The sequence below is a fragment of the Sorex fumeus genome, unplaced genomic scaffold (genome assembly GCF_029834395.1).
Source record: "Sorex fumeus unplaced genomic scaffold, SorFum_2.1 ptg000043l, whole genome shotgun sequence".
In the NCBI taxonomy this organism is placed as follows: domain Eukaryota; kingdom Metazoa; phylum Chordata; class Mammalia; order Eulipotyphla; family Soricidae; genus Sorex; species Sorex fumeus.
The window spans coordinates 4,928,862-4,954,680 of record NW_026606100.1 but is presented as its reverse complement, the minus strand read 5'-3'; the positions used below and the strand labels follow the sequence as shown (position 1 = coordinate 4,954,680).

The window sequence follows — 25,819 nt, the reverse complement described above, 5'->3', positions numbered from 1 at the left end:
CATCTTTTATGCAGTAGCAGCATCTGCATGCAGAACGCATCTCCAAATGGTGCCTTAGAAAACAAGGAACGTCGAACAGTGCAGGTGTGGGCTCCAGTTGCGGACCTGCTGCCAGTACTTGTGTGACCACAGGCCACCCGGTGACCGTCACTGATCTTCACTGCGTCACCAACAGCTGCATGATCTTTGAGGACTCTGGGCACTGATCTGCGGCCGCTAAAGTCCAGAGAAATCCTATAAGCCCGGAAATAAGGAGGGGGCGGTGGTTGCGCCTGAGAAGAAATGGGAGGGCTCCTACATAGACTTCACAAACTTTTTGCGGTGTTTTGGGCACATTTGTAGTGGAATTTTAAAAACCGTGTTCTTGAGCTCAACTGTCCATAATTTAAGGCTTACTTCCCTCTGGTCCTCATTTCTACACTAGGAAGGGGCCAGGCAAGCGAAGCCCTGTGCCTTGGCTCACTTCTCCTGAAAATCCTGAGGGAACTCGCTTGGGGCAGCCCTCGTCCGGCTCCCGCCAGCGCACACCTGCACTGGGCACTGCCCGCCGGAGTCCCGGGTCCCGGAGTCCCGGGTCCCTCCCTGCGAGCACCTGTCGTGGCAGCCAGCCAGACCGCCCGTCTGACCCCGAGCCCACCACCTTGCCGCGCACACCTGCCCAAACTCCGGCCGCAGTTAGCCTGGGGCCGGCTCCGCCTCCCGGCGCACACCTGCCCAAGCTCCGGCCGCAGTTAGCCTGGGACCGGCTCCGCCTGCCGGCGCACACCTGCCCAAGCTCCGGCCGCAGTTAGCCTGGGACCGGCTCCGCCTGCCGGCGCACACCTGCCCAAGCTCCGGCCGCAGTTAGCCTGGGACCGGCTCCGCCTGCCGGCGCACACCTGCCCAAGCTCCGGCCGCAGTTAGCCTGGGACCGGCTCCGCCTGCCGGCGCACACCTGCCCAAGCTCCGGCCGCAGTTAGCCTGGGACCGGCTCCGCCTGCCGGCGCACACCTGCCCAAGCTCCGGCCGCAGTTAGCCTGGGACCGGCTCCGCCTGCCGGCGCACACCTGCCCAAGCTCCGGCCGCAGTTAGCCTGGGACCGGCTCCGCCTGCCGGCGCACACCTGCCCAAGCTCCGGCCGCAGTTAGCCTGGGACCGGCTCCGCCTCCCGGCGCACACCTGCCCCGGCACAGACCCGCTCTAACACTGGGGGTTCCGGAGATGCTGATACGTGCGGGACTACTTTTCGCGGACCCTCCGGCGGCGGGCGGAAGGATCCCGTGCACGGTCCGCGCGGAGGGCCGCGCGTGCGAGGCGAGGGAATATAGTGCGCCTGCGCGCCCGCCGCCGCCGCAGCCCACCAGCCGATCTGTCCGTCTGGCCGGTCGAGGGGAGTCTCCGCTGCCGCCTCCTCGGACCCTCTCCCGCCATGGCGCAAATACTCCCCATCCGTTTACATGAGCACTTCCAGGTGAGGCCCAGATTTCGGTGCCAAAGCCAGGAGGGCTCGGGGTGGGTCCGCGCTCTCGGTCCTGTCAGCCGCGCCCCCACCCCGCCCCGCTGACCGTTCGGCCTCCCGCTCCGGGACCCGGCGCCCTCGGTGGCGGTGCCCAGCCCGGCCCCGGCTCCGAGTGAGAGACGGCGCGGCGACTCCCGCGTGCGGGCGGCCGCGTCAGGTGTGCCGCTGCCCGTTATCCGGAGCGGGCGGGCGGCTGCCCCCACGGGCCCCTCTCGGGGGCTTTGAAACGCGCCGCGGGACCTGGCCGCGAGCGGGGCACCTGTCCCCAGGCCCCACGGGGTCGCTCTCGGCCGCTCCCCCGCGGCGTCTCGTGTCCGCGCGGTCGTCCGTGCCGGCCGGCTGCCCGAGGGGCTGCTCGCGGGGGTGTTTTCCCGAGGAAACCCGAGGGCGCCGTGCACTGGGAAGACCCTTCCGAGACGCGCCGCGCCGCGCCCCCGAGTCGCGCCGGGTGGCGGGGAAACTCCGAAGGGACGCGCGCGCCGGCGAGAGGAGGAGCGGCCGTCCTGCGTGAGGCGCTCCCGCGCGCGTGGGCCCCGCCGGCAGAGGCTGCGAGGGGCGCGGCTCTGGCCCCACCGCCGCGTGTTAAGTCATCGCCGACCCGGGCGTCTCCTTGGGATGTCCCAGTTGTCCCGAGGAGGAGGTTGAGTTGCAGTGTTGAGTAGGTGAACCTGTCGTCAGGTGGTTAGGAGTTCGGGCCCAGAGGGAGAGGCGCGCGGGGGTGGGGGGGGGGGGGTGAGGAAGAGAGGAGGGAGAGAGATTAGTTAGGCGCTCGCCTTGCCCATGGCCGACCCGGGTTCAATCCCCCTCACCCCATAGGATTCCCCTGAGCATCTCCAGCAGTGATCCCTGAGCGCAGAAACAGGAATCAGCCCTGAGCACCTCTGGGTGTGGTCCCCAAACCAACCAAACCCCCCCCCCCCAAATTAAAAGTAGAATTCACTGGCCTTTTGTTTTTGTTTGCTTCTAATGGGCTCCGAGGATCATAGGTGGTGCACGACCAAACCCTGTTTGACTGTGTACAGGGCAAGCCCCCTACCCTTTGTCCTATTGCTCTGGCCCACACTGTGCTTTTTTTACTGTAAGGCTTTTTGTTTTGTTTTAATTTTGGGCCACACCTGGAGATACTCAGGCGTTCCTCCTGGCTCGCCACTCAGGGATCACTCCTGGCTGTGCACAGGGGACCATACGGGATGCCGAGGATCAACGCAAGGTTGGGCACACAGAGCAAGTCCCCTATCCACTGTACTATCTCTCCAGCCTGAAAGTTTATATTTTCACACCACTAAGCACTTTCAGCTTTATGTGCAAATAAGATAGATCTTCGGTGGCATATAATGATCAGACAGATCTCCTCATTCTGCATATTGGAAATTTGGTGCCTGGAGTATTAAGCCAGTGTTACTTGATCAGTGATAAACTGGGGTTGTGTGGAGATGGAAAAATATTACTGCTGCTTCTAATTATAACGGCACCGTTATCATTTATTGACCATTTCTCTTGTACATCATTGTATGTGGTGTTTTGTAACTTTAATAATTATGTTCAGGGCTGGAGCGATAGTACAGGGGGTAGGGTGTTTGCCTTGCACACACCCGACCCGGGTTCAATTCCCAGGATCCCATATGGTTCCCCCGAGCACCGCCAGGAGTAATTCCTTAGTGTAAAGCCAGGAGTAATCCCCGTGCATTGCCAGGTGTGACCCCCTCCAAATAAAAAATTAGGTAATTCAGATAAAATTACAGTCAGGTGGTGACTAGAACTTGTATTCTAACCCAGGTTTTCTTCTGACTGCAAAGCTTGTACTTTAACCACTATCTTTTTATTTTGGGGGGGGGGGTTATATCTGGCGATGAGCGATAGCACAGTGGGTAAGGCATTTGCCTTGCACACAGTTGATGCAGCAACACGGCCGAACCAGATTCAATTCCTCTGCCCCTCTCAGAGAGCCCGGCAAGCTACCAAGAGTATCTCGCCCACATGGCAAAGCCTGGCAAGCTACCTGTGACGGATTCGATATTCCAAACACAATAACAAGTCTCACAATGTTACTGGGCCCACTCAAGCAAATCGATGAACAACAGGAGGACAGTGACAGTGACCCGGCGATGCTCAGGGGTTACTCCTGGCTCTGCACTCAGGAATGACTTCTGGTGGTGCTCAGGGAACCATATGGGATGCCGGGGATTGAACCCAGGTTGACTGCGTGCAAGGCAAACGCCCTCTCCACTGTGCTATCACTCCGGCCCCTTTAACCACTATCTAAACAATTTCTTTTCAAAGGGCAGGGAAACAGTAAGGTTTTGGGGGGGGACAAAGGGTTTTAGGGTCATAACCCCTGGCTCTTGGGCTATTTCTAGCTTTGTGCCCAGGAGTGACCCCTGAACTAGGGGATACGGTGCTGAGGATCCAAACTGGAGTCAGCTGAATGCAGGCATGCTCTCTCAGCCCTGAACTATCTTTCCAATTCATTAAGGCATTTAAAGGTCCCATAAAATTCATAATGCCTTGAAGGGATGTAGTCTGTTATCAGGAAAATTCTGACTTTAGGCAAACAGACTGTATGAATGGAACCCTGTATTTTGTGGTCTAAGAAATAATTGGGTGTTAAAGCTGCTTCACACTCCTTGTTTCTCTGGCCTGCACACAATTCCTTTGTTGGAGATTTTTAGTAGCTTTTGCTTGTTTCTGAAATCCCCAATCCTGCTGATCCCCCTCACTGATCACAGATGATATGAGTAAACAAAAGGCATAAACTGGCATGTTCCTCATGTAGACCTTTAGGTCTATAGGCTCAAAAACTTATCGCCAGTCACCCTTTCCTGCCTTCTTGTTAATATCAAAATAAGTGGTTCATTCTTTAGTCTTTCTTCTAGATTATTCATTCTTTCCCCTTTAACAGGTCTCTCTGATCAGTAGTCTCTTCACCTGTAAAATATAAATTTAAAAGTATTAGGGACTGAAAAGATATTACAGAGGATAGGATGTTTGCTTTGCATATGCCCATCCCAAGTTTGATCCCCAGCACCCCATATGGACTCCCAAGCCCTCCAGGACTGATCTCTGAGCCGGGAGGAAGTACTGAGCATCTCCAGGTGTGGTCCCAACTCCCCCCACCACTTGCCCAGAGAAGTACATATTAGAAAATTGATGCCTAGACTATTCGGCCATATAATTTACATTTTATTAGAAAAATTAATGTCTAGATTATCTGGATCACTTTATAGTGATAAGGAGCAATGAATATTATGTAAAGTGTTAAGCAGTTTCTGATATATAATAAAACCCATTATTTTTTGTGGGGGAGAGGTTGGGTTTTGGGATCACACCTAGCATGCTCAGGGGCTACTCTTGGTGGTGCTGCCTGTATGCAAGGCAAGTTTCTTAACCACTGTGCTATATTTCTGGTTTCCAACCCTGTATTTTTTCTGTTTAATAATTGATGGATTGGATGTCTGGGCCACACCCAGTGGTGCTCAGGTGCTACTCCTAGTTCTGTGCTTAAGTGGGTGGCTGTTTCCAGTGATTAAAGTCCTGCTTTCTGGGGCTGGAGCAATAGCACAGCAGGTAGGGCGTTTACCTTGCATGCAGCCAACCCGAGTTCGATTCCCAGCATCCCATATGGTTCTCTGAGCACCAACGGGATAATTCCTGAGTGCAGAGCCAGGAGTACCCCCTGTGCATCGCCAAGTGTGACCCAAAAAGGAAAAAAAATAAAAATAAAATAAAGTCCTGCTTTCTTTTTATTAACTGTTATCACCATTATGATGGCAGTCTGTTAAGAGCAAGCCATTGGATGATCCATAATTTCATCAAGCATACCAGGTTAAGAATTAGGGTTCTTATTTTCCCCCATATGTGTCTCTTAATTTTGCAACCAGGAATCTAGGAATCAGTCATGAGTGCTTCCTATCATGTTACTTCTTTCTCATATTTATTTATTATTTATTATGATTTTTTGTTTTGGGGCCACATCCAGGGGTACTCAGTGGTATTCAGGATTTAACTTTTGGCTCTGCATTTAGGGATCGCTCCTGGCAGGGCTTGGGGTACCATATAAAATATCAGGAAATGAACAGGGGTTGGATGTATTCTATCTCTCCAGTCTTATTTATTTGGTGGCGGGCAGTGGGGTGAGGGTGGGAGTGGGTGGAAAGGGGAGCCTCCTGGCTATTTTTGACCAAAAAGGCTAGCAGTTCAATGCAAGGCCCCAGGATTAGGTGCTTTGGGGCCCTGTGGTGCTGGGGATTACCTGGGCCACCCAATAGTGATTCTTACAAGTTTCTTATAATGACTATAAGAATCTTCATCTCATGATGTTACAGTTCATTCTTCCTACTGGACTGTGAAATCTTGGAAATCAGGATCTCTTCTATTTACAGCTGTAGTCCTATAGCATAATGTAATAAACCTTCAGATGTTTGAAGGAATGAAATCAATGTCATAATACTTTGTATAATTGATGACTGATTAGTTATCAACCTGTTTCTCTAATGGCAAGGTTTGTAGGCTTTTCCAGGCACTCCAGCTTGCATATTTATGACTGCTTTGTCTGAATATCCTGCAGCATTTGCTCAGCTTTATTTCGTGTACCTGAACATCCTACCAAAGCAGAAATTCCTTAAGAAAATAGGAATCAGGGATCAAAGAGATATTTACCAGGATTAAGGTGCTTGCTTTGTATCCTGATGACCTAGTTTGAATCCCTGGCACCATATACTGTTCCCCAAGTACTTCCAGGGGTCACTCCTGAGTGTAGAGTCAGCAGTCATTCAAGCACTGCTTGGATATAGCCAAAAGCAATAGCAAATACAACAAAGAAAATCAGTTTTCCATATATGTATGTATATTATGTTAAAAGGAGTATAGTCTTTGTTAAAGGGAGTATAGTATAGCCTAGTAAATGCCAACTTTATTCATCTAAACTTTCTTTTCCCTCTAGATATTAGTTTCTGTGCCATGTTTAGAAATTTAATTCTAGACACTTTACATCTGTAACTTTAACTGTAAGAACATATTTTTTCTGTCCTTAATTTTGACTGATAGAAAAATGTTTGGGCCAGATTTTACCCAGAGAAAAAACAATAATTTTGTAATTGTCAGTGCAAACATAGAACTCAGTATATCACGATCACGACCACCCTGTTGTTCATCGATTGCCTCGAGCAGGTGCCAGTAACGTCTTCTTCGTCCTAGCCCTGAGATTTTTTTTTTTAAAGTGCCATATTCAAGGCTTTTTCAGGGTTAGGAGAATGAGACCCATCATTGTTACTGGTATTTGGCATATTGGGTATACCACGGGGAGTTTGCCAGACTCTGCCGTGTGGGCATGTTACATTTGGTAGCCTGCCAGTTTGACCAAATTAGAAATAAGATGATAAGATGTCGCGCGGCCGCAAATGCGGCCGCGCGCTTCTGGGAGCTGAGTGTGATGATCTCTGGATCCTGGCCGTTGTTGGAGTTACACGGCAGTTGGTGGGTGTAACTGCCAGTAACTCTGGCAGGTCCAGTCCCAAACTGTGCAGGCTTGGAGATCTCAGCCCCGGGTCCCACACACCTGGGTTCCTCTGTCAGTTCTTTTATGTGTGAGGCTCATCCAAGTGTGTGGAGAGTGCTCCCAGCATGGCCTTGGCTGGGCCTCGATGGTCTTCAGCTGTTGGGCCCTGGTGGAGACAGTCAGGCATAGGGTAGGAGACTCTGTCTTGTTCTCTCCCAGGAGCTGAGTATATATGAACTTTTTTTCTCTTTGGGTTTTTGATTCATATCTGGTGGTACTCAAGGACTACTCCTGGCCTTTTGTTTAGAGGTTGCTCCTGGCAGTGCTTGGGAGACTATGTTGTGCCAAGAATCAAACCTGGATCCCCTATATGGAAAGCATGCATGCACACTGCAGCACCTTTAGCTGTCTCTCCAGCCCCTGTGTATATTAAATTTTATTTTCAATAAACTTTTTTTTTGCTTTTTGGGTCACACCCGGTGATGCACAGGGGTTACTCCTGGCTCTATGGTCAGGAATCACTCCTGGCGGTGCTGGGGGGACCATATGGGATGCTGGGAATAGAACCTGGGATGGCCGTGTGCGAGGCAAACACCCTACCCACTGTGCTGTTGCTCCAGCCCCCTCAATGAACTTTTCAATAATATACCTCCAGGGCTTGTTATGGGGCTCAGAATTAGAGTTCCTGCCTTTAAGTAGGTAAAATTTTCATATTCTTAAAAAATAGTCTTATAGACCAAACATGATTGTCACCCATTGCCTCTTTTGCAAACCAGAACACCCAATAAGAGAGAGAGAGAACAAAAGGGAATGCCCTGCCACAGAGGCAGGGTGGGATGGGGGAGATGGGGGGTGGGAGGGATACTGGGATCCGTGGTGGTGGGAAATGGGCATTGGTGGAGGGATGGGTATTTGATCATTGTATAATTGAAACCCAAGCACAAAAATTTTGTAAGTCTACAACTGTACCTCATGATGTCTCACTAATAAAACTTAAAAAAAAAATAAAGTCTTATCTTTACCAAGCACAGCTCTACCTTACTGAATCTCATCCTTGGCACTGCTACACTGATCCCTGACAGCACAACCAGTGTGTGCCCCCACTGAGCTTCACAACCAAGTATGTGGACCTGGTACTATATCAATGACACCAGCAGCAAAAGGAAGGAGAAAAAAATGCACCGGAGCTTGCATTTTCATATCTAATGCATTGAAATAAGATTTTCCTCCAACAACTTCAGATTGGGGTGATTTGTTTTGCTTTATTGATCTTGTCAAATTATTTTTTGTTTGTTTTTGGTTTTAGCCCATACCTGACAGTGCTCAGGGTTTATTCTTTCCTGGGTTTAGTTACGCTCAAGGATCACTATACTATCCAGCTTTGGTTACACTAGTTTTGAGAGTAAAAAGTTGGTTCTGAAGAAATATTTTTCTCTCATTATATGTTCTTTAAAACTCAGATATCTGAATTTGAAGATTGGGATTGTTTGTGATATCTCAGAATGCAAGTAGCTAAAGGGCTTAGAACTGATTACACCTTAATTCAGAGAAAGAATGGTTTAACCATTTTGATAGCATAGAAATTACTTAAGACTTGGTTGCTTTTGAGTCTTAGGTAACTTTCTCTGTCAACAAGTAACTGCTTGTACAGGGGAGATAGCTTAGTAGGCTAAAGCATGTGCTTTGCATGGAGGAGGCTCAGGTTTGCTCCCTGATTATCAGTTATTCTCCTAAGCATGGCCAGAAGTGATCTGCACACTTACTTGGGGGTAGCCCCTGACTCACCAGGTACTCAAAAAAATCCTAAAGGAACAGCTACTAATTTTTCAGTTTTGAAATGTGGCACTGCTCAATGCATGATACATAAATACTTTTCCTTAAGGTTTTTGTTATGGGGCTCATGAGATATTATGATGGGGGTAAGGTGATTGCCTGATCCAGGTCAATCTCGATACCCCACCATCTGTTTCATCTTCTGAGCCCAACCATGAGTAAGCATTGAGCACCACTGAGCATGAGCCCCCCAAAAAATTGGTTATGTAGTATATTTCTAATGTGATGTTCTTAGCAAATACCAGAGTCTTGAGAGATATAAGCTATCTAAATTACAGTATCAGAGTGTCCTGAGACTTCAAAAACATCTTGTAAGGAGCCAACTTAGAATCCTGAGAGGCAGGATGTGAATTTTAGCATTTCTTCCTAGGAGAGGCTCACCTGCAGTTGAGTTGAGCCAGTCTTCTAGAAGTTAGTAAGTATTCATAATGGAAGGATACCATATCCGGAGTTGTTTAGGAGCTACTCCTTGCTCTAAACTCAAGGGTCATTTCTGCTGGTGCTCAGGGGACCATATGCTATGTTGATTGTTCATTATTTTAAAAGTCAATGTGTGATTCCTTTTCTGCTTTTATTCTAAGACGAGGTTGAGCTTGAACTGAAAAATAGTTCATGAGCAGCTTTTTCTGCTGGTGAGGATCTCAGGGAGTCATTGAAAAGGGGACACCATCCATAACATGTGTTTTATTTTGCCTTCTCGGTTTATGAAAGTGTTTGATACTTAAAGCAAAAAGTAGGGATTCTGTGTCCAAAAATTGTTATAAACCTACATTAATACTTTCTGTTTTGGGGCCATACCCAGTGATGTTTAAGGGTTACTCCTGGTTTTACACTCAGGAATTATTCCTGGTGATGCTTGGAGGACCATATGGAATGCTGGGGAACAATCCTGAATTTGCTGCGTGCAAGGCTAACACCCTATACACTATTACTCTGGCCCCTGTAAAACTTTTTTAGTGCTACTTTTTTAATGAAACAAATTAGAAATGTGTATAATTATTCTCAAGTTGCAATGTTCACAAGCATGGAGAACGCAGAGTGACAGACTCAGGGACCACAGACTGGGCTTGCCACCAGAGGGATTGCTTTCAGATGGCACTAGGGCCATCACCACAGGATACTGACTTCTGTTCACTTTGCTCTAAATTGGCCTGCTAATCTGTGTTCATATTTTCATAAAAAGCTCCTTTCAGCTCCAAAATGTCTCCAGTGTTGGGGCTGGAGCGATAGCACAGCAGGTAGGGCGTTTGCCATGCATGCAGCCGACCCGGGTTCTATTCCCAGCATCCCATATGGTCCCCTGAGCACCGCCAGAGATAATTCCTGAGTGCCGAGCCAGGAGTAACCCCTGTGCATCACCAGGTGTGACCCCCCCAAAAAAATGTCTCCATTGTTGCTTCAGAGGAGTTCCTTGTCTGGGATTCAGATGATTCTGAATCTTTTTTGCTACCACTAGACTTGGCACCTGCTAACTTGGCCCATGAAGGGAGGCTTTCCATCCAAAAGATGCTTTTCAGTCCAAAGATGCTGAAGACCATTTTCTTCCTCCCTGTCAGCTGTTCTGTTGGTTATCAAAGCTTAATGAAAAATTGTAGCCACCACCCTGAGGCAGTAAAACCCAGGAGCTGTTCTTGCTATTGGGGAGTCCTCACCTTTGAATAAAGTGGTTGTAGTCATGGCTGTGAGTATTGAGGTAAGCTGGCAAGGGAGAAAATCCCTGAAAGGGTTGATTTAAGGTATGCACAGCAGCTCACACACTCTGCTGGCAATGGATTCAGGAGCCTCTACCCTAAAGTTTTTTGGTTTTGTTTTTTTGGGGCTGCGCCTGGTGATATTCAGGGGTTACCCATGGCTCTGCACTCAGAAATTACTTCTGGTGGTACTCGGGGGATCATATGGAATGCCAGAGATTGAACCCAGGTTGGCTGTGTGCAAGAAAAGGACCTTACCTGTTGTACTATCTCTCTAGCCTCTAAAAGTATTCTTGGGCTGGAGTCTTGGGTAAACTATTGAATTTTTACTAATAGCAACTTGATGGTTCTTTTATTAGTTGCAGATACTTGGCCTTTACCTTCTGACTTCCTTATTTACAAAGGGAGGGAGGTAGTCACCTGGGTGTGGGATGGACATGAGATGGTGAGTGCAGCTTGCTAAATGACCAAATATCTAATGAATTGGGCATTTTTGGAGAACAGGATCTCACTGTAGAACATTTTCAAATGTTAGAATCCCTAAGCTGGGGCTGGAGCAATAGTACAACAGGTGGGGTACTTGCCTTGCATATGGCTGATTTAGGTTTGATCCCCAGCCCCCTAGAAAGTTCCCCAAGCTCAGCCGGACATGATTCCTGAGTACAGAGCCAGGAGTAAGCGCTGAGCACTGCTGAGCGTGGCCAAAAATAAAAAATAAAAAAATTTAAACTGCACAAGATTCCCAGTGCTTAGTACTTTAGAAAATTTTTAAATAAACTGCACAAGATTCCCAGTGTTTATTAGATTGTAAGAAAAATCAAATCTTAGGAGGATCCTTAGTCAAGGTTCTTTCCTAGCAGTTGGAGCAAAAGTGTGTCTGGAAGAAAATAATCTATCTGGATGACCCGGAGAGATAGTGCTTGCCTTGTACACAGCTGATCCAATTCCATTGCTGATTCTGTACATGTTATCCATAGCACTGCTAGGAGTGATCCCTGAACTCAGTGTTAGAAGTAAGCCCTGAGTACTGCCAGGTGTGGCATCAAAATGAAAATAAAGACAAAAGTGTCTGAAATAAGCTTTAAAGTAATATATGAGCTCCTGTCCAAAGTGATCATTTCCAGCTATTACTGTCTGAGTGTTGAAATTAGGTAAAGAAATATATCTGATAACTTTTCAGTACTGGTGAAGGGAGAAGTATTGGAACATTGATATAACTGAAACCCAATTATGAACAATTTTGTAACTGTGTATGTTGTTGTGATTCAATTAAAAATTAAATTTAAATTTAAAACATTAATCCGTGAAAGGCCAGAGGAATGGTACAGAGGGTAGGGTTCATCAATTCTGGCAATCCAAGCTCCTCCAGGAGCAATTCCTAAAGGCAGAGCCAGAAGTAAGCTCTGAGCATCACAGTGGCCCAAAACTAACAAATTCCAAAGCCATGAAGGACAGTAACCCAAATAGGGAGTACAATATGAAGGTCCTTAATTGTAACTGTTTTATCTCTCCCCCGAAAGAAACCTATTAAGGAAACCACTGTATCTTTCAAAAATAACTAAATAATTTTATAAATATTATCTTATTTTTCTTAAATAATATAGCTGGAAATTTTTCTTTTAAAGATCACATACAGATTGCAGCATATATATTTGATTGTTACCTTTTTTGTTTCTTGTTTTGTGGGGGACACACCCAACAGTGGTCAAGGATTACTTCTGGCTCTACACTTAGGAGTCACTCCTGGTGGTGCTTGGGGGACAGTGGGTATTGAACTAGGGTTGGCTTTGTATAAGGCAAATGCCCTACCCCATCTGCTATACTATCACTTTGGTCCCTTGATTGTTACTTTTGAATAGCCTCCTGGGGCAGTGGTTGTTGGTAGCTCTCTCCCCACCTTGTTTTTGTTTTGTTTTGTTTTGTTTTGTTGCTTTCCTCTGTTCTGATTTTCTTTTCTTTGCTTCCTTACTGAATCTGCTACCACAGTCTCTTATCCAAACTTTCTTCTTTCCTCTTCCTGTGATTGAAGCTTGCTGGTGGCCATCATGCCAGGAAGAGCTTTCTATCATTCTTGACTGGCTTAAGAAGGACGCCACTGATCTAAAATAGCAAAGTTCAGTGACAAAATTAGAATCCAAATAGATCTTGACAGGCTTAAATCCAAACTAGTTGACATTTAACAGGGATAAATATAGGGTCTTATGCATTGGTTTTAAAATACAGATTACCTGCAGTAGCGTAATGTGAGAGAGGGTCTGTAAAGCACTGTATAAATATAGTTATTTAAGTACCCTGGAATAACCTCATTCTAGAAATTTAGTTCTAAAAAGTTCTGGAGAAGATTTTATGATTATCATTTTTCATAGGCCCTTGGTTCCAAGTATCCCTTTTTAAACTAGGAAAAGTTTGTTGGTAGGCTTGAAATATTAAGCTGCTGATTAGAACTGACTGTGTAAAGCAAAGAATCTGTTATTTATATAACCTCCATGTCTTAGACTCATTACTGGAGCAAGTTGGTGCGTAAACCTGGGAAACAGATAGGTTCAGATGGAAGTAGGGCCATCTTCAGAGGCATTGAATTATGAAAACATAGGTGTTCAGTTAAACCAGTGTTCTTGGTTCATTGATATAGGGAATTGTTTTCACCAGCAGTTCTGTATAAATAAACACAGCTGCAGTTCTCTCAGAATGCTATTCCTAAGTCCCTTAAATATAGAAACCACAGGAATGTCAGATGAGTAATTTCTTTTTATGTTTTCCTCAGTATCAAATTTTGATTTTTTATTTGTTTAATTGTAGGACTTGAGAGCAGAAAGAGGATCATTAGATAATGTCTTACCTACTTTTGATGAACTTTTCCCTTATACAGACTGTTTTAAACCTATAACTGGGACTTTAACTCAGCATAGTTAAAGCATAAAGCATAAAAATCATAAAGCATAGTCTTTGCATGCTTGAGACACTAAGCTCCTTACCAGTGCCAAAATTAAAAATAAATTCTCATTTGCATAACTAAGTTATCTATCAGAAGTTATACCAGGAATCCTTAGTCTTAGTTCTACTAAATAATGAAAATAAATAAATAAATCCTTAAGTTTGGGCATATCACTTCTCTGGGACTCTCTGCATAAATAGTACTCAGTAGTATTTGGTATTTTTTTATGTAAAAGTTACTTTTGTAGAGTTCTGTATTTTCTTTGACCCCAGCCTAGTAGACACTAATATTGCTCCATAGGTGGAAGTCTGCCTCATGAGCTGGGGGAGAAGGCAGCTGGAATAGAGAAGGGATCACTAAGTCAATGTTGGTTGGAGGGTTCGTTTGAGATGAGAGGTGTGTGCTGAAAGTAGATAAAGGACCAAACATGATAGCCTCTCAGTATCTTATTGCAAGCCATAATGCCCCAAAGTAGAGAGTATGGGGAAAATTGTTTGCCTAGAGGCAAGGGGAAGATTGGGATGGGGGGGTACTGGGGATATTGGTGGTGGAAGATGTGCACTGGTGAAGGGATGGGTGTTCAATCATTTCGTGACTGAAACACAAACATGAAAGCTTTGAAACTGTATCTCACAGTGATTCAATAAAATATAAATGAATAAATTTGAATTAGAGTTAGATTTTATGCTAGGTAGGAAAATAAAGAAACTCTTGGCTAATCTTTGCTGTTTCCTACTTTTTGGAAAATCTAGTTTTTTGTGTTTGTTATTTTTCCTCCAATGTCCCCCACCTTCTGTCTAAAATCCGTTTTGTCCAGGTTCTCCCCGATTCTGGACTTTACTGCAATGCCTTTGATGTTTTTCTTCTATGGGTTCCTTTACCCACTCCCTCTTCTCTGTCACTCATCTTTTCTGCTCTCTAGTATTATCCTTATCCCTATTTGGGTGGGTGTTGAACCATAACTAGTGTTGCTTGGGAACTGTTCCCGGTGGTGCTCAGGGGAACATGCGTGCTTATGACTGAACCAGGTCCTCTGCATGCAAAACATACACACTGTACCTTTAAGCTATCACTCCAGCCATTATCCTTATCCTTATTCTTGGGTAACCTTATCGGGCCTGCAGATTATAGACTTCTTGAGAGTTGACTCACAGACTTTTGTTGCTATGTTGGCTCTACCTATAAAAGACAAGAGAGACAGGGATATAATATATTGATTAAGGTACTTAATCTTGCATATGGTTAAACTGAATTTGATCTCTGACACCCCATATTGTCCCCTGAGCACCTCCAGTAATGATCTCTTAGCACAGAACCAAGAGTGATCTCCTATCATCACCGGGTGTGGCCAAAAAGAAAGGGGTAGGGGTCAGAGAGATAGTACAGGGGGCAGGGTATTAGACTTGCTTATGGCCGACCCAGGTTCAATATCTGGCACTACATATGGTCCCCTGAACAGTACCAGAAGTGATGCCTGATCATACAGCCAGGAATAATTTTCGATCACTGTAGAGTATGGTCCAAAAAAAATAAATAAAAAGACATAGAAAATCAGCATTAATTTTGAATATTCGTTTAATTTTAATTTTTTTCAAATACAAACTTTTCCTTCTCTTAGACTTTGCTAAATAATGGGCTAGAGCTAATCTTTCAGAGATAAAAACAAAGCATACTTTAACTAAATGTTTGTTTTCTGTTTAGCTCCAAGACCTTGGAATTAATCCAGATAATATTGGATTCAGCACACTGACTATGGAATCAGATAAGTTTATATGTGTTCAAGAGAAAGTCGGTGAGCAGGCGCACGTAGTGATTATTGATGTGAGTGATCCAATGGCATCAATTAGATGGCCCATCTCTGCAGAAAGTGCCATCATGAATCCGGCCTCTAAGGTGATAGCTCTGAAAGGTAAGTCTGATGGAATTTTCACAAAGAAAATTTAACAAAGGAATTTACTTCATTTTATTTTATTTTTTTTGTTATTAGACAAGTTATCAGTAACGTCATAATATTCATTTAAAAGCTTTAGTGAGGGGCTGTAGCAATAGCACAGCAGGTAGGGCATTTGCCTTGCATGCGGCCAACCCAGGTTCGATTCCCAGCATCCCATATGGGCCCCTGAGTATCGCCATGGATAATTCCTGAGAGCAGAGCCAGGAGTAGCCCCTGTGAATCGCTGGGTGTGACCCAAAAAAATAAATAAAAATAAAAGCTTTAGTGAGACCTGTCTTTTATATACTCTCATAGGAGGCACTAATTTCTCTCTGACCTCTGACCCTGCACTTCCCCCAGTCTCTTTTGTTTACTATTTACATGAAATATACTTTTCTATCCTTACAATTTTATTTTCTGTGATTGGATCTAAAGTGAGCTTCTTGTATTGGGTAACATTGGTATGACCTTGCCCCTCCTGCAGGGAGCTCAGATTTATTGAATTGCTCCCACCACAGTGCTCCTGAGACACACCAATTCCATCAGGCACAAATAATCCTATATAACTTTTCTCTTTCCTCCTTGTCCTTTGCATGGCTTATCAATGTCCTTTTTGTATAGACACAGGAAGACAGTTGATGCTACGTGGGAGTTAACTGACTCCAAATAATATTTTCTCCTGGGCATTCATCATATTTACTTGACTTAAGCCTCAGTTGCCATTTCTTTCTAAAACCCCCAAAAGGAGGATCCCATTGAGGGATTGCATGGACCCAGGAAAAGCTGTAAGCTACCCTTGCATTGAAAAGGGACAAGCTAAGCACTATAAGCAGTATAATAAGTTAAGATCATGGTCATGGAACAAATTGTCATGACCTAAAAAGAAGTAACGGATGGACCCTGCTGGGATTAGGAAAGACTAACCTGGCCTGAGGATTGTAGTCTGGAATAAATAGCAAGATGTCACCAGGAAGAGCCAACCTTTTTTTTTTCCTTTTTGGGTCACACCTGGATGTGATGAGATTTTGTCCTTGAGTTTATCTCCTTGAAAAACTTCCCCTGAAGGAAGAGTTTTACATCTGTTTATGATAATGTTCAAGCCCACCTATGTGTACTCCCACCTTCTTGATTTCTATATAACTACACTGTAAGAGAGATTAAGGATGAAAAAAAGGATCACTGATTACCAACAAGCCTGTGGCCCCATTCCTTAATTTCCTTGTTCCTTCATTTGCCCATTGCCATTGGCCAGCAGGGGTGGGGAGGTGACTCTTGGCCACTGAACGCATGTATCATGTGCCCACAGTTTGAGCTCACACTCTTGTATACAACATATAGTTAGGTCATGTTTTTATAGCCTTTCTGCCAGTCTCAGTCTTTTAATTGTGAAGTTTAATACATTTTTAATTTTTTTTCTGGGTTTTGGACCACACATGGTGATGGCCAGGGGTTACTCCTGGCTCTATACTAAGAATTACTCCTGACCATACTTGGAAAACCATATGGGATGTTGAGGATCAAACCCAGGTCTGCCACATGCGAGGCAAACACCTTACCTGCTGTACTACCTCTTCATTTACATTTAATACTAATTCATTTAAATTTAATAATATATTTACTGATAAGAATAATTTTATGATTTGTTTTCTGTATACTTTAGAGCTTTTTGTCTCATAGTCTTCATTACTGTGTTTTCTCTTGTATTTAGGTGAATTATTTTTATTCTTTCATATGTTTGGGGGAACCTATTAAACAATATTCAGGGGTTCTGGGAGCCATTGCTGTGCTACTCAATCAACACAACTAGCAGTTCAGTTGGAGGTCCTAAGGTGTGGTGCTTTTCAGACCTTGTGGTGTTCCAGGGCTGCCAGTGCTACACTTGGAGATGCCCAGGAGGCCATTCAGTGCCAGGGGTTGAACTCAGGTCAGCACATGTATCAGGATTTCCTTCAAGAAGATTATGTTGTCTCTGAATAAAGGCAGTTTATTTTTTTTTATGTAGGAGTACTGCTATTTATTCAACCACTGATTAGCTGATTGAATTGGGCATGAACTCCACCTTACTTTTTTTCCATAATTTTATTTATTTTTCTTATATTTATTTATTGAATCACTATGTGAAGTTTTCAGGTTTAAGTCTCGGTCATACAATGATCAAACACCTTTCCCTTCACCAGTACTCATTTTTCACCACCAAGAACCCCAGTATACCCCCCTCCCACCCCTCCCAATGCCTGTGAGGCAGATGATTTCTACTTAACTCTTCTCTACATTTATTACATTCATTATTTCGACAAAAGATGCACCATTATTGTTTAGAATTTCCCCCCAACAATCAGAATTGCGGAAAAGGCATTGTGAAATACTTTGTTTTCTATAGCTGGTTATGAGAATCATATAATGTCATGTGGCCACGATTTTGGATTTCTGCAAAGAGCCAAATAATTACGAGATTGGTTTCTGTGTGTCTGGTGTTTATGGCTGTGCCGGAGAGCCTCTCGTGGGGGGCAACTCGTGACCTCGGTAGGGCATGAAGGACAAGCTGGTACCACCCCCCTCTTCCCATGAGACTGCAGTTGCCCCCTCACCGCCTACTCATACCTGGCTTTCCTATAAGCTCTGAGACGGCAGCCACCTTGCTGCCAGGAGGGAAAAAGGCGGAAGGGAGCAACACCCTTTCCCTCCCGGGGAGGCATGGCGCTGTAGTTTAATGCATGGTCCATTCACTTTTCTGCCGCAAGCTGCCGGGCTCTGGATTAAATCATTTTGTCTCTGGAGCCATAGCCGTGCCAGAGAGCCGCTCGTGGGGGGCAACTCGTGACCTCGGTAGGGTGTGAAGGACGAGCCAGTACCGCCGCCCTTCCCATGAGACTGCAGTTGCCCTGACACCGCTGGCTCATACCTGGCTTTCCAATAAGCTCTGAGCCAGTGGCCACCTTGTATGTGGTCCAGATGCATTTCTGCCAAAAGCCGCTGGGTTTTGAGATTTGTTTCTGAGTCTCCGGGATCATGGCCATTAATCAGCTTGATCAGGAGCCAGAGAGGCTGTTTGTAGGCAGCGACTTGGGGTCTTGTTGGGATGGGGATAAAAGGGTCGGCTCCACCCCCATCTTGTGAGGCCCCGTGTGTCTCGTCACTGCAGGCCCAAACCTGGCTGTCCAGTGGCCTCTGGAGGATGGTGGTCACCAAGCCTCCAGGGGGAGTAGGCCAAGGAATGAAACCTATTCCTACCTGGAGTGGCCCAGCGCCAGTAACCTACTGCAGGAACAGGATGCATTTCTGCCAAAAGCCTTTGGGTTCTGAGATTCGTTTGAGTCTCTGGAATCATGGCCATTTAGCAGTTTGATCAGGAACCAAAGAGGCCATGCCTCCAATTATATAGCTGAGCCGGAGGTGGTTTGTGGGTGTGTCTCCCACATACCTAACTTTTGGCTGTTTACTTTCTTGGTAAACTTTGCCCCAAGATTTTGGGGTCTGGCCAAAGGCACAGCAGCAATTTTGGGGTATCTGAAAATCTGACATTACCCTCAGGCTGCTGATGCACTCACCTCACAGGTACAGATTGACCTGCTGGCGGCACCATACCCCCAAGGGACAGTTTATTTCTGATATTTTTGGTCTTTATATCTTTTCATTTTTGCATATTGGCCTGGTTAGGAAGTCTAATGCAATGTCAAATAGAAGTGGTGAGAGAAATACTCTTCTTGCTTCTGATCTTAGAGGAAAGTTGTATTTTATCTTAATATATCTTAAAATATCTTAATCATCCTAGATATCAGTGTCATAGATATCAATATTATCCTACTCACTAAACTATTGGACCTGCAAAAATAGGTCTTTAGTCAGAGATGATGCTAGAGCCCTTTGTCTAAGACTGCATTGTCTTATTGGACTCTAGCCATGTATTACTGTTTAAATTTAAGTTAAATAGATGTAAACATTTAATAACTGAAATGTCTTATTGAAGCACATTTCATATGCTTACTAGCCATATTAGCCAGAATTACAACTTAAATCCTGTTTTCTGGGGGGTTTTGGCAGAGACCAACCACAGTGCTGCAGAGAATCATCTTCAATCAAAAATTAGCCAAACCTTCATTCTTCAGGCCTTTCTGTGTTATAAGGAGCTATGGTCAGACCCTACACCTAGCTCTTAGCTCACAGCTGCTTACCTGGGGAAATTCTCATATGTTATGGAGCACTAGCAGAGCGGTAGGGCATTTGCCTTGCACGCAGCTGGCCTGGCCGAGCTGGGTTCAATTCCTTCACCCTTCTCGGAGAGCCCAGCAAGCTACTGAGATTATCTTGCCCACGCTGCAAAGCCTGGCAAGCTACCTGTGACGTATTCAATATGCCAAACACAGTAACAACAAGTCTCGTGATGGAGACGTTACTGGGGCCACTCAAATCGATGAACAACAGGAGGACAGTGCTACAGTGCAGTGCTACAACTTAAAAGTAATATCAAGGGCTAAAGTGATGGTGTAGTGGTACAGCAGGTAGGGCGTTTGCCTTGCAGCCAACTTGGAATTGATCCTCAGCATCTCATATGGTCCCCTGAGCGCTGCCAGGAGTAATTCCTGAGTACGTAGCCAGGAGTAACCCCTGAGCATCACTGGGTGTGACCCAAAAAGCAAAAAAAAAAAAGTAATATTCAAAGATTCAGATATAAAGAGTGTAAGAATTTGAATTTAAGGTTCTTTATTTTTTTAATCTTATTACATCAATAACTAGCTGGGAAGACACTTCAAATCTTTAGTATTGAGATGAAGAATAAAATGAAGGCTCATACTCTGGCAGAAGAGGTGATTTTCTGGAAATGGGTCTCTGTGAACACTGTAGCCCTGGTTACTGAGACCGCTGTCTACCACTGGAGTATGGAAGCTGACTCACAGCCTATCAAGATGTTTGATAGACATGCCAGTCTTGCAGGATGCCAGATGATCCACTACCGGACTGATGAGTACCAGAAGTGGTTGGTCCTTGTTGGCATCTCAGCACAGGTAAGCTTTTGGCTGCTGTCAGGGTCCTGTGACAGAATTCACAAGTCTAATATTAAAAGTTGGTATAGATGTGAAGCAGAAAAAATAGGCACAGGAATGAAAGAAATATGTTGCTGAAATTGGTAACTGAAAGAGATTGTTACAAAAAAATGAAAACTTTGGATCAAATAAGGGTTCTAACTCAGGGGCCAGAGCGATAATATAGTGGGTAGGGGCATTTGCCTTGCATTTAGCCAACCCAGGTTTGATCTCTAGCATCCCATATGGTCCCACAAGCCCACCAGGAGTAACCCCTGAACATGCTGAGTGTAGCCCAAAAAAGCGAAGCAAAAAAAAAAATTCTAATTTTGATCTGGACTATTAACTACTGTATTGCATCAGATTGTTGTGTTTATACTTAAATCATTTCTAGTACAGTGTTATTTTTTTGAGAAATTTTGTAGAGCAGCTTGGAATTTTTAGTTTTATAAAAAAGAAGTTTGGAGGCTAGATTTTAAGGGCTTAGTGGGGTATTACTAACCCATGTCTCTTTATAATGAAAGCAATACTTTTTGACTTCTTCCCCTTTTTATTTATCCTGGCTGATTCAGTCACTAGATAATTGAATATTACAGGATATTTGGCACTAGCATTATAGAAATTTATTAATCAAACCTGACTATTGGAAAGATAGTACAGAAGATAGGGCACTTGCCTTGCATGCAAACCTCTTGGGTTTGATCCCCAGCATCCCATATGGTCCCCAACCACTGCCAGGAATAATTCTTGAGTGCAGCGGCAGGAGTTACTCTGAGCATTGTCAGTTGTGGCCCCAAAACAAAACAAAACATTCACTTAATGAATGTCAAATATTTGAAGAGTATAATGGGAGCCATGGAGAGAGTATCATAAGTCAAGGAAAGACCAAATAAAGAGGATAGCTCAGTGGGCTGGAGTACATGCTTTGCATGGTTCCCTGAGCAGTGCCAGAAACAGCCCACAAGCCCTGCTCTCTGTTGCCCAAAACAACCCAAAATATCAAGGAAAGCCTTTACAGAGGAGACCTGTAAGCTGAATTTGCCAGCTATCAATGTACACTTGGGGAGGAAACTCTGAAAGACACAGGAATGGAAGACAGTGATCTTTTGGAGAGTCTAAGACCATCACTATGGTTGGTACCCGCCACATCTACTCCATCTTGTTCATTTGTATATGATTATATCCTGGGATACTCATGACAAACTATCAGCTGCTGTGGCTGCTTGAGATATCAATCTTTAAAGAAGCTTAAACATTTTTTAAAAAACTTTCAAAATTCTAGGGGCTGGAGTGATAGTACAGTTGGTAGGGCATTTGTCTTGCACTTAGCCGACCCGGGTTCGATTCCCAGCGTCCCATATGGTCCCCTGAGCACCGCCAGGAGTAATTCCTGAGTGCATGAGCCAGGAGTAAACCCTGTGCATCGCCAGGTGTGACCCAAAAAGAAAAAAACTTTCAAAATTCTAATTAAAAATTATAAGGAAAAAAATGTGAAGATATTCTTGGGAATCTGGGCTGGAGCGATAGCACAGCAGGTAGGACTTTTTCCTTGCACACGGGGCCAACCCGGGTTCGATTCCTAGCATCCCGTATGGTCCACGGAGCACCTCCAGGAATAAGTCCTGAGTGAAGAGCCAGTAGTAACCCCTATGCATCGCCGGTGTGACCCCCCAAAAAAAGAAAAAAAAGTTTTGACAGCTCTTCTCTGACTAACGTTGAAGCTTTCTGCAAGAGGCATGTGAAGTTTCAAAAGACTAAGACAGCTGGAACACTGAATGTATGTCTGCACACACATATACACACACACCTCAAAGTAAAGGCTGAAATTCAGTTATTTAAGGAATTTCTTTTTTTTCCCCCTCGTTTTTTTTTGGTTCACACCTGGTGATGTACAGGGGTTACCCCTGGGTCTGCACACAGGAATTATACCTGGCAAAGCTCTGGCGACTGTATGGGATTCTGGGGATCAAACCCAGATCAGCTGTGTGCAAGGAAAACACCCTACCCGCTGTACTATCACTCCAGCCCCGAGGAGTTTCTTTCAAATCATTAACTGATCACCAAGTTTAGTAAAGCTCATCATCTCATCTAACAAAGAATATAATTTTTATAGAATAATCTCAGGTAAAGGTAAAGGCCCTCCCGTTGTGTCGATTTGCTCCAGCGGGCCCAGTAACATCTCCATTGGAGACTTTGCTGTAATCTCAGAAGCCTAAGGTAAGTAGCACAATAAACCTAGGGAAAGGAAGTGTCTTTTTCAGAGTTGTTATGTTGTATCCTTTAAGGTATACAGTTTAAAATTCTTTTTAGAGAGCAGCCTCTGAATCATGCTTGGGGGACCCAAGGATTGTCCCAGTGGTTATTGGCCAGCAATTCACTGTGAGGGCCCTTTGTACTCGGGTCACCTGGACTACTGCAGTGGTGCACAGGAGACTCCAGGGCTGTATCCAGCAATGTTGCTAGAGGTTGAACTAGGATCCTCTGCATGCAAGTACTTTAACCCCTGAACTATCTCTCAGGCCCAGAAATGTATAGTTTTCAACAAAAATTTATGATATGCAAAGAAACAGTTTGTACTCAATAAAAAGATATTAGGGGGCCAGAGTGTTAGTACAGTGGGTAAAGCACCATGTAGGGCCCAAGTAGTATCACATTCTTGGGCTCTTTTTTTTAAAATTTTTTATTATTGAATCACCATGAAATACAGTTGCAAACTTTTCATGATTAAGTTTCAGTCATACAGTGATCAAACATCCATCCCTCCACCAACATTCTTGGGTTCTTTCATTGAATCACCTGCTTAGTTGGTTTATAGAATAATCTCAGGTAAAGGTAAAGGCCCTCACGTTGTGTCGATTTGCTCGAGCGGGCCCAGTAACATCTCCATTGGAGACTTTGTTGTAATCTCAGAAGCCTAAGGTAAGTAGCACAATAAACCTAGGGAAAGGAAGTGTCTTTTTCAGAGTTGTTATGTAAGAATTAAATAAGAATTACTGGTGGGGTTTCTAGGCCTCCTGAGCACCATTTGGAAGACCTCTATCCTTCTGCCCCCAAATCACTTCATAGATCTATGGAATGCAATCAGATGGACCAAAATATCCATAATTGGTGTCCCAGAGGTGTAAAAGGGAAGAAAGAATCTGTGAAGAACTAGTAGCACCAACCTTCCCAAATTTGATTAAGAACCATCAGTTCTTAATCTGTTCATAATCAGGAAGCTAAATGAAGTAATACTTGACAGTACATAATTATTTAAAAATAATTAGTCAGGGGCTGAAGCGATAGCGCAGCGGGTAGGGCATTTGCTTTGCACACGGCCAACCCAGGTTCAATTCCCAGCATCGCATATTGTCCCCGAGTACCACCAGGAGTAATTCCAGAGTGCAGAGCCAGGAGTAACCCCTGTGCGTCGCTGGTGTGACCCAAAAAGCAAAAAAATAAAATAAAAACAGTATTTAAAAAGAAAAGAAAATAAAAACAACCAGTCGACAAAAGAAGCACATTAATCTTTTTTAGGAGGCGGTTAGGAGGTACAGCCGGCCGTGCTCAGGCATCACTCCTGGCAGAACTCAGGGAACCATGTGGGGTGCCAGGAATTGAATCAGGTCTGGCACATGCAGTGCAAGTGCCCAGCCTGCTATACTTTCTTTCCAGTGCCCCTCCTTTTTATTCTTCGTTTTTTAGACCAAACCCAGTGGTGCTTGGGATCTATTTCTAGCCCCAAGCACGGGTGCTATTCCATGTGATGCTCAGGAGACCATATAGTTTTCTGGCCCGGAATAAATTTGTCTCTCCCTCTTCGTCTCTCTCTTCCCTGCTCTCCTCCCTTCTCTGTCTGTCTTTCTCTCCCTCTCTCTTTCTCTCTCTCTCTCTCTGTCTCCTCTCCCACCCTCCCTGCTCCGCCCTCTGGGATCACTCCTGGAAGACTTGGGGACTATATTGGGGTGCTTGGGATTGAGCCCAGGTCTGTGTGCAAGGCAAGCACTGCTACTAGTTTTACTATCTCTCCGGCTCTTCCAGAGTTCATTTTGTCTTAGTATTTCCATTACATAGATTAGATACTCTAATTTTAACAATTTTTAACAAAAGTATAAACAATGAAAGGGGATGTTGTTCTGAAGTACATGTCTTGTGCTTGTAAGATCTTGGGTTCAAACCCATGGCACATACACAAAAGATTATTTCAACATTTTAGTGGGTAATTCCTCACTGCTAATGTGACTTGCAATTTTCTAGTTGATTAATGATTCTGAGATTCTTGTCATGTGCTTGTGTGTCTATCTTTTTTTGGTTAAAAGTCTATTCTTTTACCTATCTTTTCTTTTGTGTATGGTTTTGGGGGTTGAACCCAGGGCTCACAAAGTGAGGCATAGCCGCTAACATGACCCAGGACTTCAAAATACAAAGCATGCACTATAAACCTTTGCGCTATCTCCCTTTGTTTTTGCTCTGCTGAGATTAAACCCATGGCTTCACACATGAAAGTCCTGGACTTTATTGCTGAATTATATTCTCTTCCTTTTTAAGGGGAGACAGGGACCTCCCAAGTTGTGCTCAGGAGGTCTCAGAAGAACCCCACTGGTGATTCTTAGCCAACTAATTGGTGCTGGTCCATGATTGCAAAATGGTTGAAAACCATTTATCTGTTTTACTACTTTAGAGGCTAGTGTTGATAGCCTATTCCATATCAAATTCATTTATGTCATACCTTCTAATAGCAAAAATACTTTATTATAGAACTTAAATCTTTATATGAGACTTTCCTTTTAGACATGTTTGTCTTAACAATTGTTTGATCTCTTTTCCTTTTACTGAAAAATCTCCTTTCTTAGCAAAACCGTGTGGTTGGGGCAATGCAGCTCTATTCTGTGGATAGGAAGGTTTCACAACCCATTGAAGGCCATGCTGCTGCTTTTGCAGAATTCAAGGCTGAGGGGAATGCGAAGCCTGCCACCCTTTTCTGCTTTGCTGTACGAAATCCCACAGGAGGCAAGGTAAGATCTACTCCACCTTATTTAGTCTCCCAGAAAACCAAACTATACAAGTTTATAGGAGACTGTGAAAGTGTAATTGGTAGCTGCTTAACTGATGTTTTGTAGCCAACCTGTAATTGGAATGGGGAATAGCCTGTAGTTACTTCTTGTGAAAATGATGGCCCTTGAAATTTCAGAACAACTCACCTGATATACATATTGGGGCTATAACCAACTGTTATATAAACTTAACTGAATTCAGCTGATAATTAACTGATTCCTTATTCCTTAAAATTTGCTTTGACAGTCTGGCATAGATACTAAAACTGTGAAATAATCAAGGCATGGTTTTTGCTCTCAGAAACCAGTTTGTGTGTGGGGGCAGGGATTTTGTATTTGTTTGGGGGCCATGCCTGGTGGTGCTCAAGGGTTACTCCTGGC

General features: G+C 44.5%; 1 protein-coding gene across 2 annotated transcripts in view; it reads left to right on the top strand.

Annotated features, from left to right (window-relative positions):
• The first annotated feature begins 1,383 nt into the window (after positions 1-1,383).
• Positions 1,384-25,819, top strand: part of CLTCL1 (clathrin heavy chain like 1) — an 86,851-nt gene continuing 62,415 nt past the window's right edge. For both annotated transcript variants that reach the window (XR_008793390.1, XM_056120688.1), the window contains exons 1-4: positions 1,384-1,450; positions 15,153-15,360; positions 20,119-20,387; positions 25,238-25,399. Coding sequence is in view for 1 of the 2 variants with exons in the window: in XM_056120688.1 (XP_055976663.1) it covers positions 1,409-1,450; positions 15,153-15,360; positions 20,119-20,387; positions 25,238-25,399 (681 nt within the window). In the remaining variant the exon portion in view is untranslated. The remainder of the gene's footprint in view (positions 1,451-15,152; positions 15,361-20,118; positions 20,388-25,237; positions 25,400-25,819) is intronic.